This window comes from Lactuca saligna, chromosome 3 (genome assembly GCF_052625555.1).
Source record: "Lactuca saligna cultivar CGN05327 chromosome 3, ASM5262555v1, whole genome shotgun sequence".
NCBI lineage: Eukaryota > Viridiplantae > Streptophyta > Magnoliopsida > Asterales > Asteraceae > Lactuca > Lactuca saligna.
The window spans coordinates 51,801,607-51,821,014 of record NC_136419.1 but is presented as its reverse complement, the minus strand read 5'-3'; the positions used below and the strand labels follow the sequence as shown (position 1 = coordinate 51,821,014).

The following is a 19,408-nucleotide window of genomic DNA, read 5'->3' as shown; positions in this document are numbered from 1 at the left end:
TCTAAATATTTCTTTAAAAGGTGTAGAAAAATAAATTTATGAATTAAATTAAATTTGGGACGAATTCATGATAAAACTTAAAGCTCAAACAAAGTTTGTAATATAAATTAAAATTTAAGCCAAAGGTGTAAAATTTCAAAAAATAATTTGATATATTCAAGTTCAATCTAAGATATAAGGTAAACATACTAAAATGCTTTTGTTGACTGACAGCAAAGTTTGTTTCCAAAATTCAATGATAACTTTACATTTTAGGTACATGCCACATAGTATTAACGGGTTCTTGATCTTGGTTATAATTGTAGTTTTTAATTTGAGAAATTAAATATCTTCTTGTTTTTTGTTCCTATTATTTTCCTATCTATTTTAAATGGTGAAAAATGTTATTGAATTTAATTTAAATTTGATTGGAATGAAATTTATATATTTGTCATAATCTTAAATAAATAGGAAGAAAAATATGAATAAAAGCTAAAAAGATATTTAATTTCTTTTTTAATTTTCCTATAAAATGAGAAAGATATGATGCGGAATAACTTTGCAATCGGAAATGTTATGAGTTCATATCATAGATTGCGTTATCAGTATTCTATCTTTTTCAATATTATGGTATACATTTGTGTTCTATTTCAGAAAGTATAATAAATAGGCATGTATTGAGAAAATAAAGACAAATCAAAATTTAAAAGGTAAGGTGTTACTTATAATTTCTAAAATACACAACTTTTTCAAACATATGCCACCATTATAGGCTAATCAACTTTATCTATGCAACTGATAAAGAAGATACACCGATGAGAACTTCACAAACACCACAAAGCACCAAACTATCAAATGACAAAGAAAGATATAAAATATAGGATATCTAAATATAATATCACCATAGTAAACATGACATCTTTTGTTCTTGAAAAACATAAACTTTAAAAAAAAAAAAATTGAATTAAAAGAAAATAAGAAAACTTTTCAAGCAGACACCACTGCAGGCTGATGATCCTGTAACAAATCTGTTCCTGTTTCTTCTCCATCAACACATTTCATTTCAGAATTAACAGGATTCAACTCTTCACATTGAGGTGAAGCAACAGTCTGTTGATGTTCTTCATGTTCATTCTCAATTTCAGGTGAGTGATTAGGCTGCTGTTCAGATTGCTCGATGTTTTCATTTTCAGGGTGAAAATTGATGGGAAACTTTGTGACTCTAGGCTTATCAGCCAAAATATTTCTTTGAACTTTATCTATCAATACTTTTTGTGGAGGTTCTTCTTTCAAATGTTCATCTTCATAATCGTTGTTTACATAGTACCCTACTCGAACAAATTCTTGTCCTAGATATGAACATGTCAATAGCAGAACTGTAACACCGATTATATCCTCTTCACGGATTTTTAATGCATCTGGAGGGTCTGCCTAAAAATGGATTTGATTTAGTTCGATGATTTTAGAACAAAAAAAGTATGAAATTTTAGGGTTACCTCAAAGACAAAGCGATAGTTCCCAACATTAATTGGCCCAACCAGGACGCTTTCGAGAACTTGATCATAGGTTTCGTCTTCAGCAGATCCCACATAAGTAAGTTTCCATTCCAAATCTGTGAAAACAAAATTAAACCAAAAATCAGGTACTGATATGCATCAAACATCAAGTAGATGAACAGAAATCATGATTTGAAACTCGAGCTAATAATTGTTCTATTGATCTCTACTCAAATCAATAAGTTCAAATAACAGAAATTCATGAAACGGAACCCAAAAACTACACGAAACTCATCGAAACACATACAAATCCTCGATTCGATTCGAGATAAAAGAACGGCAACAAAGGAATATGTTGACAGAAGTAGCTTAGATGGATATGAAGTTACCGTCTTTGAGAGAAAGCAAGCACTCATAGGAGATTTCGAACTGGAAAGGACTAAGGAAGGGAGCTGGATTGTTTAATACACTAACATTTGTTAGATTCACAGCGCTCATGATTATCTCTTGAAGATGAAGGATACAAAACCCAGATCTCTGTGTTTATTGTGACCTAATTTTACAAAATTATGGAAAACTGTAAGGCGAAATAAATAAAAAATCAGGGTTACTCAAACAGAAATTGAAACAGATTCACGGGAAGAAGAATTGATGAGGAAGTATAAAGAGATTTAGAATTTTGGCGGGACAAAATTTTGGCATCCCGCGTATACAAGAGCTTGGGGTTTTGGATCGGGCTCGTATGTATGCCTTTTGGGTTCAAAAGGAAGCAACAAGTTTTTGTTATATATTACTAGGAGTTTAGGATTGATAATGGGTTATTGAAATTTCAATTCAATCGGTTGATCCGTTTTGAGGTTGAACCCGTATTCATTCCATAAAATCAAAATAAAATTATATAAAACTTAAAAAAATATAATAGTTGTTAAAGTTAAAAAATAATACAATCAAAGTCTATAAGTTCATCACACAAATCAAGTATTTATAACATAAAACATTATGAATGTTTAATTCATGAATTATACTTAATTCGACTTTCACTTTTAACAACTCGATTCTCAATAACGGTTACTAACCTATATCTTTTTGTTTTCTGATAAATAAAAAATTATCAAGATATAGTAATCAATTAAATAATAATACTAAATAAACTAAAATTAAAATATATTTAGGATGTGTTTGGAAATGTTTTTTCATTTTAAAGGTGATTTTGGTAATTTAAAAAAAGGTATTTATTGGCTTATGGTTTTTTCAAGAAGTTTTAAAAAAGTGTTTGAATTAGTTTTTGTGGTGAGAAAACTAAAAAATCAATAAGTTGGTTTTAAAAAGTGTTTGATTTAGCTTTTTAGAGATAAAAAATGATATGAAAAAACTAAAAAGTTATCAAAAAAAATAGGATTTTGTAGTTTTTTGAAATTTTCTTATTTTGACGATCCAAAAAATTGTTTGAAAAAACATTTTTAAACAATTCAAACACTTTTGTAACTTATTAGTTTTTTGAAAAACTAATAAGATAATTTGAGAAACACTCCTAAACACTCATTTAAAAGTTTTAAACGTATGGATTGTAAACATGTTGAAAGTTTTAATTCTAATCCAACTCATTTAATGGGTTAACTCATTCAATCAAATGAATTGAAAAAGAAAGTGAATATTTATGTTTTGTTTGATTTTTGTTGTAATCAAACTTAAAAAATAACCCGATGCAACTGGAATAAAAAAAAAAGAACGTCATTTTGCATATCATTTAATAATTATAGTTGATTTTTATTTTTTAGAATGTTCTAATGCTATATCTTTTAAAATTATGTGACCAATCTTGCAAAACCATAAAACCGAATAAAAAAATATAACTATTTTCCACATAATCACATTACAAAAGATCCAACGTAAAATATATAGATTCCCCTTTTACTTGATCAAATCGCCCAAACCTAGTTCAATTTAATATTTATGAAATGTTTGGTGGTTTTATATATAAAAATAAATTTTTTTAATTAAAAAAGTGTTTTAAGACGAAATTTTGTAACATTTATAATTTAATACTCAACTATTTCCAAAACAAATTGATAGCCATAACCTAGTCTCTGTGTGAGGGTTCTTGGTGTATGTTGACTTCCTGAAATCCCAAAACCCCAAGAACGCCGAGAGAGAGCTGAAGAGAAGAGAAGAGAAGAGAAGATGAGCAAAGAAGACAAAGAACGGCTGAACCAGTTATTAGTCCACCATCTTAACACCATCCACGAAACTTTCCAGGTATAATTTACTTTCTATTATTACCAACAATTCTAAGAAATCGGAGCTCTTCGATTTAGAAATCCTTTTTATATTATTGATCACTATCAGAAACCGATTCTAGGTTTTGAATCAAACTCCGCCGTCTTCGCTCGATAAAGGAAGCTGGGATGACGTCGTCAAATTGGGCGAACATCTCTATAAACAGGCCACTACTGGTGATTCCATTCTTCTCTCAAATTTTGACAATTGGATTTGAGATTTCGACTTTTGGTTTCATTTATTGAACATAGATTGTTTAACGGTTTGTGGTTGTGGTGTTGTGAAGTCGGAATGCTTTGGACCGGAGAAGGGCCTGATGCAAAAGCACTCGAGGAAACCATGGCGTCTTATTCCAATTTGCTACAAGGATTCCTTTTGCTTTCACATGGAAGTAAGATCGGTGCAGGAACTACCCTTTCAGCTTGCATCCATGAATCTGTTAAACAGGTTATCGATTGCAGCTTTATGCTGCTAAAAGAATCCATTGCTTCCTATGGTAATTTCCCGTTCCTTCTTCTACAAACACACATATTTAATACATCTCCATTGATAATATGTGTCAAATATGCAGGAAACAACAGTAAAGCACATAAACTTTCGATTCCTCAGATTGTAGGCACTGTTTGGGATGCGTGTTCTGCTCTTAAAAAGACTCCCGGAACAAACATTACAGCCATAGGCCGATCCATGACTCAAATTGCAGTTTCTGTAAAAGATGTTCTTCGTGAGATGAAGGAGCTTAAACCCACTATCAATGAGGTCTCAAAACCCACTTCCAATGAGGTTTCAAAACCCGATAATGATAAAGATAATGATGATGCACATGAAAGTGACAACTCATCTGAGGGAGATTTAGGGAGTGATTTGTCACCAGAAGAGATGAAAGTTGCAGAATTAGCCATTAATGTTGTGTCTGAAACACTTTCAACAATCAAAGCAATTATTCGGTCAATCACGGGTCTACTCAAGAACCCACAAACCGAAAATGAAAGTGATCAAACAGTGGATTCTTTAGAGAAGTTGTTGGTGATTTGTAAAAGTATGGGATTGCAGGTGGATGAGATTGGAGCGTGTCTTTATCCCCCTCAAGAAGTTTCTGCCATTAGAGGTGCTTCTGAGAAAATGATGAGCTTTGTTGGTGAAATGCAGGTGGAAGTGGAGAAGATTAAGGGGAATTCAGATGCTTTTGTTCATGCGAGTAATGGTTTGATGAGTTGTTTGAGGGAGTTGGAGTTAGGGTTAGGATGTTCTTCGGATGATGAACTTGTGAGTGAAATGGAAAATCTTGTTGTGGATGATTAGAGATTTTGATTCTTGTTGCTATTTGATAGAGTATTTTGAATGAATTCTTATGAGTTTTAAGACGTTTTGGGATAATATGATAATGTTGATTTTTATGTTTATACGTGTTTTTGTGTTATTTTACCAAAAATATAAAATAAAATATAAAAAAAAGGATGATTTTTCAACATTTTTTGATAGGTTTTTATCATAAAAATAAAATGTCATCATTAATACATTACAAAATATGCGGTAAAAGGGTATAAGGATAGTTAATTTATTGAATGGCTTCATAAAGAAAACCGATTATTATCTTTTCGTTTATGAAAGTTACAAAAAGACCCTTCAACTTCATACCACTTCACAATATTGCAGCAAAAAAATGATGTACGAATTTACAGAAAGACCCTTTAACTTCAAATAACTTCACAATGTTTCACCAAAATGATATTTTATATGACTCGACCCTTTCTTTCTTCATTGAAACACATCCTTTGAAAACGCACACACAAACGACTATCAGATGATAATTAGATTCATTCATGTCCCTCCTCAAGCTTCAATACCTCCTCAATCGCCTCAAAACCTTGCCAAAACCCACCACAAAGTCCTAAGAAGAGCTTCAATACACCCTAAAAATGGAGTTCTTAGTACCACCGCACCACCACCACCACCACCGTTGGTCACCACCGACTCCGGCCTGCTCTTCCGAGAAAAGATTCTCTATCTCAAAGCCCTAAAAGTAAACCCCACAAAAGCCCTACAAAAAAACCCAAATTTCCGATCAACTTCACTCCAATCCCTAAAATCCGTGGAGAATTGTCTCTCTTCAATGGGGATCCAACGTTCGGAATTCGGGCGTATCTTCGATATGTACCCTCAGCTTCTCTCCTGTGATCCCCACTCCGATCTTTACCCCGTATTCGATTTCCTGTTAAACGACGTGGGTCTCCCTTACTTTGAGATTCACAAATCGATACTTCGGTGCCCTAGACTTCTGATATCCAGTGTAGAAGATCAATTGAAACCCGCATTGTTATTTCTAAGAGAATTAGGGTTCGTGGGTCCTGATAAAATCACCTCCCAAACGACATTACTGTTGGTTTCAAGCGTAAAAGGCACACTGATGCCCAAATTGGATTTCTTGATTGGATTAGGGTTTTCGTATGAAGAAGTGGTTAACATGGTGTTGAGATCACCTGGGTTATTAACATTCAGCATCGAAAACAATTTTAAGCCCAAAGTCAGCTACTTTCTGAATGAAATGAAAGGGGATTTAAGCGATTTGAAGAGGTTTCCACAGTATTTTTCATATAGTTTGGAGGGTAAGATTATTCGTAGGCATCGATTGTTGGTTGAGGAAGGGCTTTGTGTACCATTGTGGGATATGCTCAAGATTAGTGATGGAGAATTCACTGCTAGGTTGATTGAAGCTAGGCTTCGGTTAGGTGATAAGAGATGATAGATCTTTGTAGTTTCACACAATTTTAACTGTTTTATAGCTCTTATATTGTTGAATGAATCTTTGGCAAATAAAGTTCATTGTATTTGTTATTAATTTATTATAGCATATGCTGAAGTAATCATTCATTGTTAATACAACATATTTCCATAAAGTTCTTGGTTTGTAACTACAAGAGGGTTATTTTGTGGTTCTTGGTGCTAAAGTATTAATTTAAAGAAGTATAAGTATGTTGTTAAGGTGCTAAAGAACGATGGTTTATTGATAATTCGGTTTGTTTAGAGCCTTAGTTGCATATAAGTCGATGAAAAAAATCCAATGCATTCTTGCTATCGTAACTTATGGAGACTTTTCCCATTAACTCATAACTTTCTATAATTTGCTTTCATCTATATTTTTTCTCCATTTCCTCAAGTGTAGTGTCATCATCTTAGTTTTTTAAACATTATTTATCTTGATATCACTTTATTCAGACAAAATTTAATGTGACAAAAATAAGCAACTCAAATGAACCAATGTGAGATGAAGTAAAGCACAAAGAAATCTTGACTTTATTTCTTGAAGACCAAAACAAATGATACAACAACGAAAATAATTTATTAAAAAATTCCAACTTTACCCACAAACAGTATAAAACACAACACATCCCCCAAATCCTAAGTGAAAACCCTAAACTCTATTTCCCACCATATTTTGTAGGCTAATTGCACAACTTACAACCCAAAATCATCTTTCTATTCCTTCAAGTAGTCCTCAATTTTCACCAATGCCTGTCATAATCCATAACAAATTAAATATCTAAAAAAAAAATTCAAAACATAAAATTAAAATTTTATATATTTAAACACCTCAATTGCAATTTGAGTTGGATTAACACTGCATACATCTCCAACTCCCAACTTGTCTGCAATACCTGAACACCATTATAAAAATACGTAAGAAAATCAATAATTTATAATTTTTATAAATTTAGGGAAAAAAAAAATTATATACATACATTCCAAAGATACCCTCACACTGGCATTAGTGTAAGCTTCGCTTCTTTCTTCCCAAAGTTTCGATAGTCGCATGAAAGTCTACACATATCAAGAAAATGACATTAATAAATTGTCAATTTAATATGCAAAATTATTATATAAATTTTTTTTAAAAAAATAATAAAAAAAGATGTTTACTTGTGTGTAAGCATCACCAGATCCATGATGCAAAAGCGGGCGAGAAGCAGTGCCTATAGCAGTTAATCTTTGTGCTAATGCATCCAAGGGTACATCTATAAAGACACTTATACCCTTGTGCATGTATTTCCTGTTATATTTTTTTTACTCAAATTAACCCCATAAAATATAAAATATAAATTAAAAAACATTAAATCATACCAATTAATAGGCCGAACAACAGCACCTCCACCAGTTGAAATAACAAGCCGATGCATCAATGACAGCTTATGTAAAACCTCAGTCTAAAAAAAGTACAATACCATTGAAGGAAAGAAGGGGTAAAAATGTAATTTCATGTGCAAACGATAAAACTAACCTCGTTATCTCTAAAATACCCTTCGCCATGTAACTTAAAGATGTCTGCAACTGCAGTTCCACCAGCAGCTTGCTCGATTAATTTGTCACTGTAGGCATCTAAACATATGAATTTTTTTTTATCCTATTTGGTTATTTGATTGAATAGAAAATGGATTAAAATATGTCACAAACCTGTCAAAAAAAGAATAATCAAGAACTTCAGATAATATCTGCCCGATTGTTGTTTTTCCAGATCCCATCATTCCTACATACATACAATAATAATATTAATAATATATGAATAAGATTAATAAAAGAAAAATGAAATATTTAAAGATGGAAAATGTCATTAGAACTGACCAACAAGATAAATACACCTTCCACTCAGACATGGTTTGATCTCCTCAGACTTTTTCTGCAATTCAAACAAGAATAAATAAATGAATTTTTGTAATTATAAAGTCTATATAATATGCACATGGTGTAACATGATATACCTTTAATAACAGATCCTCTTCAGCAATAAAGGTTTCTGATTTAAGTAGTGAAGCTACAAGAAGAAATTAAATATAGAAAAGAATGTTATTACATATAAATAATGTGTCTTGCATTTCTTTCTTTGACTATGAAATTCCTAATATACCCTCAAACATTACCTGGAAAATTTTGAGAAGTACATGAAGCCTTTAACCCTGCTGTTCTATGCCCAATTGCTGGTTTTATAGTTGCCAAATGATTGCAATTTAGCATATTATTAACTCTTTTACTTTTATTTTTCTCATATCTTGTATATAACCTCATGGAATTGTTCAGTGTTGGAACTGTATAATCTGAACTATTCCATGTTGTTAATTGTAAGCTCTTTGAAACTGTGGCCTCCATTCTTTCTGTGATCCAAAATCCAGAAAGTTGAGATCTTTTGTAATATGAACAGCAGGCTTATATTCTTAACTGGACACAATTACGGAATTACCCCTTCCAATCAGCTTGGCTGCAAAAGAAATTATTAAATTGGTATCCATTTCCCTATTTCTGCTTCCAATTTCAAACTAAATCATCATAAATTCATAAGCTATAGTTATAGCATCCCTATGAAATTTCCCTTAGAACCATATCGAATATCAACTACAGTTATGATTTACTCACACCTCTTTATAAAAGGCTGCATTTTTAGTTTGTTAGTAGACCTAATACCTTTCAAGCTTCCGAATTCACAGTTGATGTGGATCATGTTGTAGATTTAACACCATTATTACTCTATTTCAAGCACTTGTTACAAAGAAAGTTATGTGGTTGGCAATTCTTTCTCGCAAATTTAAAATCCAAATCAATTTTGTAAAGTTTAGTGAAAAATTGAAACTATTGGCATCGAAAGTCAAAAGTGCTGAAAGGAGTAGGTGTGAATTATCAAATACTTCTCCTTCAATGTTCCATAAACACATCTGGCATTATCATCACCTATCAGAAAACTCTTCCTATCAAGTATCGATAAGTATTTACCATTTAACATTGTTATGAATGTTATCGGCGAACATGCATCATAAAGAGACCGACACGACAAATATACTTCAAATTTTTAATAAATCTATATGATCTAATTCTAATCCATTTGTTAGGATTACCGAACTTCAAAAAAAGCTGACAATGATAGTTCCTCATTGTAATGGATTTGGGGAATTAGAATCAACATACAACGAATTACGTACACGAGTTTACAGAAAGAGGTGCTGATGAATACCTGGATCGAAAACGGAGAATTAATTGAAGCGAATTTGACTGTCGTATTACGAATTGTACCTAACTAGCTTCAACTTGACTGGATTTATGTGAACTTCTCCCACCAACCCCCACCACCAAACTCTACGAGAAATGCGTGGTAAGTAAGAGGCATTACTTTTAGAACGATTCAGATGCAAATGTATTATTATAATAGGACACAAATGCAAATCTATAATTTCACAGGGATCCAGATGTAAATTCTTACTAGGTAAATATCATAAAACTAGGTAAATATCATAAATTTAAATTTTTTTATACACATTAAAAAAAAAAAAAAATAAGACATTAACTATAAAATAATAATTCTTATATTATAAAAATTTATAATTATTTTGAATTATATTATAAAATATATATTCATCACAATAATAACATTTAATAACATCTACCCACACTTTGCATTTAAATAAAACTAAACACGAGTTTCAATTTAATATTACAATTTAACTTTATGATTGATTAATTTAAAATTTATTTATCTATTGTTTTATTTTTTTTCAATTTCGATCGTGATGATTAATTGATATATGAAATATTGTTTGTAAGTTAATAAAATGTAATTTTTTTCCTAATCATTAATTAAAAACGACTTATTTGGAAAATTGAATTATAATCAAAAATAGTTTTTGAAATTTTATATTTAATTTGATTTGTTGTTCTATATTTATAATATATATACATTTTTAATTGTTTTGAAAAATACTATTTTAAATATATTTTTTAAGTTTATTTTATATTTTGATTTATGCTTTGGATTATAATATTTAAATTAAAAAGTAAATGTATTATAATAATATTTTAAAAGTCGATCAATAAGATAATATTATATACTCAATAACATATTTTAAATTAATGTATTAATTATATTAAGCTAGAAATTAAAAAAGAATCCAAGGTTTCATATATATGATGATATAAAAAATATTTATTTTATAATATATTATGTAATGATATGATATGATTGTACATTTATTTATAACTAATTAATTTATATTTTAGTTTTTAGATGTATTATTTTGAAATACGAAAAAAATAAACAATTATAAGTCTTATTTTATTCGTAATTAAATATTATTTGTTGATTAAAAACGTTTGTGAAACTCATTGACATAAAATAATAATAATAATAATAATAATAATAATAATAATAAATTTGGCCGATTCTTTTATTAAATAGTATTTATGTATTTGATTGATTATTAGTAAAATATTCAAAGGGTTTTATGCGGAAAAGTTACATTATTTTGGAAAAAAAAATTGATAACATCCTAAAAGTATTTTTTAATAGAAATTTTTTTTAAATCATATTCTGTTATTTCTTGATCAAATATTAAAAAAAAAAAGATTTTTTCATTAATTCGGATAAAATGTTAAATAATCGTGATTTTTTTCTATTAAAAACTTTTTTTTTAGGATTTTATTAAAAACTTTCCCAAAATAATAAAACTTTTCAGCATAAAACACTAACATTAGGTTTTCGATCACATAAATTATTTACTAAGAAAGAAATAAGCAATAAAATAAAAGTCAAAAATATTCAATTTGACACTTATTGTGTTATATATATATATATATATATATATATATATATATATATATATATATATATATATATATATATATATATATATATATATATATATATTTTTGATCAAATTCCTCTTCAACAGTTTTATTTTTTACACTTCAATCAATTTATGGATATCTTGAAATGATGCTTATAAAGCAAAAAGTGAAAAGAAGTCTCAACAGAAATTATACTTTATATAAATATAACCTAATACGGAAATTTTGGATTTTTGGACAAAAGGATTTTATAGACAATTTAAATAAATACTTTACAAAAAAGCAATATGTATGATGATTTAAATTGTTTATTTTTATTTACTTTGCATTATATTTGCATTTGAGTTAATTATTTAGTTAATTATTTATTTTTATAAAAGTAATAGCTCTTCGGTACTCTTTGACTATGGTCCCCTTGTATTTTTAGAACAAGTCCATTACTATTAAAAACTTTACATATTGGACCTAAAACAAAAAAAATTGACTATAGCCCCCATTGTTCTTCAACTTTTATATATATATTTTACTTTCGGACCCAACTCATTTGTTCAAGCTCCATCACTGCTGATAATAGTCCGTTAAATCAATAACATCTCCAAGTTGCCAATAAGCATGTTTATGTCTTCTATAGATAACTAATTGTTATTAATATACAAAAATTATCAAACCTGTTAAAAACCACACATTTTCACCAACAATAGCTCATTGCACCAATAATATAAAGTTGGAAACGAATACATCGACGTGGATATTACATGGAATTACTTGGCAATGTAAACCAATTTAAAATCTTATTTAATCATTGAATGTTTCAAATGTGGTAAATTAGGGTTGTAAAGCATTGCAAATTATTCATGTCTATTGTGACATCCTTATTTTCACGGTCAGAAAAAACCGATTTTGTTTATGTTTTATAAAAATCAGAGTATCTCTTTTAATAAAAATATTGCAGAATTTGTTCCCAGTAAAACATGATAATACGTTATCAAAGCATTTTCGAAGAAAAATATTTTTATTCATTTTAAAACATTTAGGATGTCATCGTCAATACAGAAACATAAGCATAAACAGAATTTACATTCATTATCACTAGTGATTTATATCTCATTAATCTCTCAGTATAATGTGACTTCATATCAACACTTGTGATATAAATAAACTGAGTGGGTCAGGTTGGAAAACCTGGTGAGTACATAGGGTTTTCAACCCACAATAAATAAGTTTATTAACTTTATCAAACCAAACAAACCCGATTACCCATTCCTGTTATCCTCACTTTACGTCCCTAAAACATCTAACACAAGAGACCTAGTCTAAGGGACTTTCATCGGTGTGATAACACATGCTTCGGGGGTTCCTCAACAATTCATGTCAAATACGGTAACCATGTGGAGGATGGAGTATTGTTGGTGAGCATACAGTTCAAATAAACACCTACAGGTTGCAAGCATGCTAGCGTTCCACTAGACTGTCTAGAATAGTTTGTGGTCGTCATCTATACTCCGCTAGATGACTGGATCATCAATAACATCTATAACGAGGCATCTCATTATTTTATTTAGTCACAGAGCAACTATTACATCTACCCATGTTTTACCCAACACATTTTGTAGATATAAAATACATATACAGTTTAAATCATTTAAAACATGTACAAAATCGTTCATCCAACATAGATAGTAAGTATACAGATAATATGCACACACAGCACGTAATTTATATAAAATACTTCGTATCTATGTGTAAGATGAAAGTAACTATGCACTCACTTGATAAGGTGATGACTCGATACTCGGACAACGCTTCGTTTACTTTAAAATAATTTCCTTCGACGAAACCTAGTATTATTACCACTAGAGTTTAGTATATTATTCGCCGAGACTAATTAATAGTCTAGCTATTATTACTATTATATAAACGTTAAACAATACTTATATAATCCACAATAATAGTCCAAGTACTTATTATAAGTTCCTAATAACGTTACTATAATTAAATAAAAGTTATATTAAAAATAGCGTATGCAGAGCTCACTTACAACGGGTTTTATAGAAAACCGGGTTTTGCTTGGAGCAACGTTCCCGAGCCGAAAAGCTCTTTTTCTCGGAGCCATCGAGCACTCTGGGGCTTCCGCCTCGTGATAGGGAGGTTCCCTAGGCTTTTCAGGGGGTTTCGGGGCTGGAGAGAGAGTAAAGAGAAGAAAAAATGGGAAAGATGTGAAGAAAATGAGGGTGAAAGAGGTTATATTTATAGGGAGAAAAATGGTTGAACTTGGTGCCACATGTCACCATCTAGTGGCAAGACTTGGGGAGAAAGCAATGGCCAAGATTGTGCCACATCACCCATTTTCGCACAGCACACTACCGACTTCTAAAATCCGTAACTTTCACATACAACCTTCGTTTTTGACGTTCTTTATATCCACGCGTAGGTAAAAATAAGATATACAACTTTCATTTTGACTCCGTCGGCTAATTCTCGACTGATCTTAAATTTAACAGTACGAGGAGATTATACTGTTAAATGTCCACGTAATATTCATAACTTCTACATACGGACTCTGTTTTCGTCTGTATTTTTACCGCCAAGTTCCTATTAATGAGATCTTCAACTTTCATTTAGGTCGCATAGGCCAAAAACCGCTCGAACTAAAATTCGAGTTTCGGGTCGTGTACTGCTATGCCAAATGTTAGAAAATTCATAACTTCCTCATACGAAGTCATATTTTGGCGTTCTTTTTATGGACGCTCTCTGTTTAACATATTCTACGACTTTTTTTTAGATTACTAAGGCTAAATAGTCCTCCATCGTAAATTCACTATTTACGTCTCCCGGTGTCGTGCCGATTTTGCCGTAAAATTCCGACGAACCATAACTTCTTCATTATAACTTGGATTTCAACGTTCTTTATATGTATGAAACCCTTGATGCGTATTCTACAACTTGGTTAAGATTATTTATTCTAAATAATATTTTGTCAAAAATTCGTTTTCGGCCCCTATTATCTCTAAATTGACTAGCCCGGATCTACGGGCGTTACATCTATTGATGAAACTGAAGGAATGATTCAGCTCGAATTCGTGAATTCTCAAAGGCAATGTCATCCTTTTTATCTCCATATATATTATTAACGGTCGATGTAAATCACAAAGGGGTTTTTCTTCATGAACTTCTTCTATACTACAATAGTGTGATGACACTAGTTAGGAATGTAAATTCAATTGTATCGAGGTTTAATGAGTTCATCTCCTGTATAGAGTAATAAACTATAAAATATGCAATTATGTTTATTATTAGCGAGTCATTGATAGATGGTTTGGAAGTCTTGAAAACGAGTCTTGATTATAAACAGTTTATAGATATTGGGTATTTAACAAGCATATATAGGGCTGTAAACGAACTGAACGTTCGGTGAACTGTTCGTGAACTGTTCGGCGAGAAGTTCGTTTATGTTCGTTTATTTAATAAATGAACGAACATGAACAAAAATTATCGTTCGTTTAGTTAAATGAACGAACATGAACAATGGTCTTGTTCGTTCATTTATGTTCGTGATGTTCGTTTACGATGTTCATTTACGTTCGTTTATGTTAGTTCGTTTAAGTTTATTTATATTCATGTATATTCAATTATTTTTTACTATATTGCTATATTATATGTTCGTTTATGTTCATATATGTTTAATTGTGTTTTTTTTATCTTTGTTTGTTTATGTTTGTTCGTTTATGTTCGTTTAGCATGTTCACGAACATAAATGAACGAACATGAACAAAGTAATTTGTTAAACGAACGAACATGAACAAGAAAATCTCATTCGTTTATCCGTTCGTGTTCGTTTGTTGTTCGGCTAACTTAAACGAACGAACATGAACAAGACCTTGTTCATGTTCGTTTGGTTCATTTACAGCCCTAAGCATATATGTTGATCGCTACAAAATCCTTGTGCCTTTTGAATAGATGTCACAACTTTAATGATAAATTGTGTACGTAAACTGTTAATCGACCAAATACCTTTACTTATCTCTCGAAGTCATTTACCATTTTCAGGTAATATCCCAGTAGACTTATTTATTTATTTATTTATTTATTTATTTTGGAAACAGAGATTTGTAAAAGGGGCAACAAACAAAACAGAACAAGTTCACGCCTACCAGAGACATACCAGAGACAGGTGGAGCGAAAAAAAAAAACAAAACGAAATTACATAGTTTTAAAAGGATAGCAAAGCAAATCCGACCAAATAAATCTACCCAAACTGCCCTTAAAGTTCACCCAATTGTACACCTTATTAATAATGTGGTCTGCCGATTTCGTAGGGGTGGTATGCTTTTGATGGGTTTTGAGCAAAATATCATTCCTATGGTGTACATGCAAACCTTAATAGCTTTTGGATCTAGTTTGTCTAATTAACATGCAATTGAATATCCAAAGTTATAAACCCTAGATCTAGCATACAATTAATCATATTAACATAAGATTGGGGTTTAAATATTACCTTGATTGTTATGTAGCAATAACAATCTCAAATCCTCATTTGTAATGGTTTTAAAAAGGTTAGAGTCACAAGTGTCACTCCTCTAATGGCTCACAAACACCAAGAGCAAGAGGATGAAGAATGATAAGAGAGGAGGCACCCAAAAAACGTGTAGAAACCTCAGTTGGCCATGTTTTTTTGCCCTAGGGTTCCTTAAATAGTGAGGCTATTAGGGTTATCTAACAAGGAAACCCTAATTTGACCGCTTAGGCCCTAAGCAACCCATGGACTCCCTCCTTAGAGGCCTTGGACGATTTCTAATGGGTTTCCCCATAGAATTCGTCTACTCCATCCTTTATGGAGTCCATTAGCCCAATAGCCAACTATCACACAATTGACAGTTCTAGTCCCCTTTATTTAATTAATATCTTTTAGCCATAAAATTAATTCTTATTAATTCTTGACTAATATTAAACAATAATTAAACAATATGATTTCTTATTTAATATATTATTCTCATAATATATTTATAAATCATAATTATTCCTCTCTCTCTCCATAACTCATCCTATCAAGTTGCTTTGGTGAAAGCAACCCAAAAGGACCATGCACAATCGGGTCAAGTACATACCAAAATAGTTATGGACTTAGACACTAATCCAACAACTTTTTATTAAACGCAATGTCATTTATGGCTTTCCAGACAAACCAACAGTAACCGTACACAATGGCAATCGAGGTTCTTTTCTTCTTTGGACATCTACCCCCAATTAGCCACAAAACCCACCAGGTCTTTCGCCAAATCAAAAGTCTGCCATGGGATATTACACCAATCTAACGTCCATTGAAGCACCTAAGTAGCGAACGAGCAGCCAATCAAAATGTGATCTGTAGAGTCAATTCCATTAGAGCAAAAGTGACAGGATGTGGGAATGGAGACGCCTGAGAGAAAGGGCCACCACAAAAGGAATGTGATCCATACATGCGCGCCAAACAAAATCGATTACTTTACAGGGGACCTCATTAGTCTAGATGGTGGGATTATCAACATCACATGTGGTTTTAATATCGATAATATGTCTTAAATCACAGACATAAAAACTCTCATCAATAGCAAAGGTAGAAGTCCACCTATCTGGGGAATTAGAGGCAGACCAGTTACGAAAACAGTCTTGGATTTTGTCCCACTCCTCAATCTCACAAGGAAGCCTTGGCGTTTTTTTCCATTTCCAGCAACAACCATTGAGGGAAATTCTCTCAGAAACAAGAAAGAATTTTTTTCATATCAAGGGCTAATAGGTGAGGAAATTGAGAGGCGAGAGGTTCGTCTCCCAGCCAGTAGTCATGCCAAAAGAGGGTGTTAGCACCAGAGCCCACCGAACACTTAAGAATCCTCATGGGATTGATGTCTAAAGCTTCAAGATCTTGCATAATCTTACCAATATTATACCAAACGCCTGGAAAAGACTTCTTAGAAAGATTAGATAGCAGTTTCGAAAAGGAGTTATGAATAGCGCAAATAACTCGACTCCAAAGTGATGAGCTGTCCGACTTTAGTCTCCATATCCATTTGAAAAGTAAAGTGATATTGATACTCCTCATAGACCCGACACCGAGGCCACCACGCTCTTTACTAGCCATGACAATATCCTATTTTACCCAGTGAATTTTGTTTCTTTTCTCGCATCCTCCCCAAAGGAAGCTACGCCTAATTTTTTCAATGTTCTCCAAGATGGGAGTCGGAGCTTTGAACAAAGAGAAGTAATACAGGGGCATGCTACTAAGGACTGATTTGACTAAGCTTAATCTGCCACCAAAAGATAAATTTTTGATTTCCAGTTAGAAAGTCTGCTACTAATCTGATCCAAACCGGAGCCCAGTTGCGTTTGCGAGCCATGCTGGCCCCCACAAGAACACCTAGATAAATAAAAAGGAAGGTGACCGCTTCACATTCGAGGATTCTGGCATAGCTAGAAATCTCGTTGTTTTCCATCCCTAAACCAAAGACTCTACTAAGGACTGATTTGACTAAGCTTAATCTGCCACCAAAAGATAAATTTTTGATTTCCAGTTAGAAAGTCTGCTACTAATCTGATCCAAACCGGAGCCCAGTTGCGTTTGCGAGCCATGCTGGCCCCCACAAGAACACCTAGATAAATAAAAAGGAAGGTGACCGCTTCACATTCGAGGATTCTGGCATAGGTAGAAATCTCGTTGTTTTCCATCCCTAAACCAAAGACTCTAGATTTATGGAAATTAACATGGAGACCGGAGACAACATGGAAGCAACGGAGAATTTTGGCCAAGTCGAGAAGTTGGAATTGGTCCAATCACCGATGAAGAGGGCGTCATCTGCATAAAAATGATGGGAAATAGAAGGCCCATTATTAAGGAGATGTATGCCGGTAAAAATTGAGTTTTGACATGTTGATCGCATTGTGGAGTTTATCCCAAATACATTTACTTACCTCTAAAAGTCATTTACCATTTTCAGGTAATATCCCCATAGACTTATTTGTTATCGATTTAACATGTTATTGTCGGTAAAACCAATACCTTTTAACCGGTTAGAAAATTTTAGTGGTATATAATGATGTACATAAAATTCAATAACCAATTGTGTCCATAACGAACATTTAGTTACCCTTACAAATCATTAAAATTTTATTAAAAAAAGGATCAGTAATCAACAAGTTATTGGATATTTGATGAATCGTATGATTTCACGATTAATTTGTATCTATATTATATTATAATTGTGGTCATTCAAATGAATATAATTCAATATATATCTCATTATTACACCATATTCATTTGAAACTTGTATGATTCTTTAACTTTTTCAAGTAATTCGTCATTACAATTTAATAATTTTTTTTACTTACATTACTTTTAAGAATCATGACACTAATTTTATATTATAAGAGTTATATATAATTCACATGTGTATATTAGATCTAGCTTAGAGAATGATCAAAAATGATGTTGGACAAAATTACTGCACTTTAGTGTTCTAATCATATCCGACTACTCCATGCTCTGATCGACTTGATTTAAGTTTTTGCGGAAGGAAGACAAATTTATTTACAACTTTCCTGTTTCAGGTTTTTGCCAAATCTATAATTATTATAACTGAAATGGGAGTTGAAGTTCGACTACAAAAAAACGATGTTGTTTGACAGAATTACTTCACTTCAGTATTTTGATCATATCCAACTACTCGATGCTCATATTTGATGTAATTCAAGTTGTCGTGGAAAGAAGACAAACGTATCTACAACTTTCGTGTTTTGAGTTTTTGTCAGTTATGTCATTATTGTAGTCAAAATTAGAATTAAATTTGGACAACAAAAAAATTGATGTTGTTAGACATAATGACTTCACATTAGTGTTTTGATCATATCTGACTACTCTTCTCATATTGGTGTTGTTCTAGTTGTTGCGGAAAAAAAACAAATTTATCTATAATTTTCATGTTTATGTTTTTGTCGATCATGTCATTATTGTGGTCAAAATCATCATTAAAGTTGGATTGAGGTGCTGCAGGAACTAAAAAAGGTCAAATAAGTAAAAATTTAGT

General features: G+C 31.6%; 4 protein-coding genes across 4 annotated transcripts; 2 read left to right on the top strand and 2 right to left on the bottom strand.

Moving 5' to 3' along the window:
• Positions 1–835: 835 nt before the first annotated feature.
• On the bottom strand, positions 836–2,220 carry LOC145036541 (putative histone chaperone ASF1A). Its single transcript, XM_078985000.1, has 3 exons — positions 1,865–2,220; positions 1,476–1,591; positions 836–1,410 (listed from the first exon to the last, which is right to left on the bottom strand). Exons 1-3 carry the CDS (start codon positions 1,971–1,973, stop codon positions 967–969), a joined length of 669 nt encoding a protein of 222 aa, XP_078841126.1. The 5' UTR covers positions 1,974–2,220; the 3' UTR covers positions 836–966.
• Positions 2,221–3,530: 1,310 nt separating this feature from the next.
• On the top strand, positions 3,531–5,155 carry LOC145036540 (uncharacterized). Its single transcript, XM_078984998.1, has 4 exons — positions 3,531–3,731; positions 3,835–3,928; positions 4,039–4,248; positions 4,324–5,155. The coding sequence occupies exons 1-4, from the start codon at positions 3,657–3,659 to the stop codon at positions 5,052–5,054; spliced, it is 1,110 nt and encodes a 369-aa protein (XP_078841124.1). The 5' UTR covers positions 3,531–3,656; the 3' UTR covers positions 5,055–5,155.
• Positions 5,156–5,502: 347 nt separating this feature from the next.
• EMB93 (Mitochondrial transcription termination factor family protein) lies at positions 5,503–6,591 on the top strand. Its single transcript, XM_078984996.1, has one exon. The coding sequence runs from the start codon at positions 5,557–5,559 to the stop codon at positions 6,493–6,495; it is 939 nt and encodes a 312-aa protein (XP_078841122.1). The 5' UTR covers positions 5,503–5,556; the 3' UTR covers positions 6,496–6,591.
• A 432-nt stretch (positions 6,592–7,023) lies between these two features.
• LOC145036539 (shikimate kinase, chloroplastic-like) lies at positions 7,024–9,900 on the bottom strand. Its single transcript, XM_078984997.1, has 11 exons — positions 9,748–9,900; positions 8,666–9,000; positions 8,507–8,559; positions 8,370–8,424; positions 8,202–8,274; positions 8,029–8,116; positions 7,872–7,954; positions 7,671–7,800; positions 7,493–7,571; positions 7,344–7,408; positions 7,024–7,265 (listed from the first exon to the last, which is right to left on the bottom strand). Exons 2-11 carry the CDS (start codon positions 8,889–8,891, stop codon positions 7,230–7,232), a joined length of 888 nt encoding a protein of 295 aa, XP_078841123.1. The 5' UTR covers positions 8,892–9,000; positions 9,748–9,900; the 3' UTR covers positions 7,024–7,229.
• Between the last annotated feature and the right edge of the window lie 9,508 nt (positions 9,901–19,408).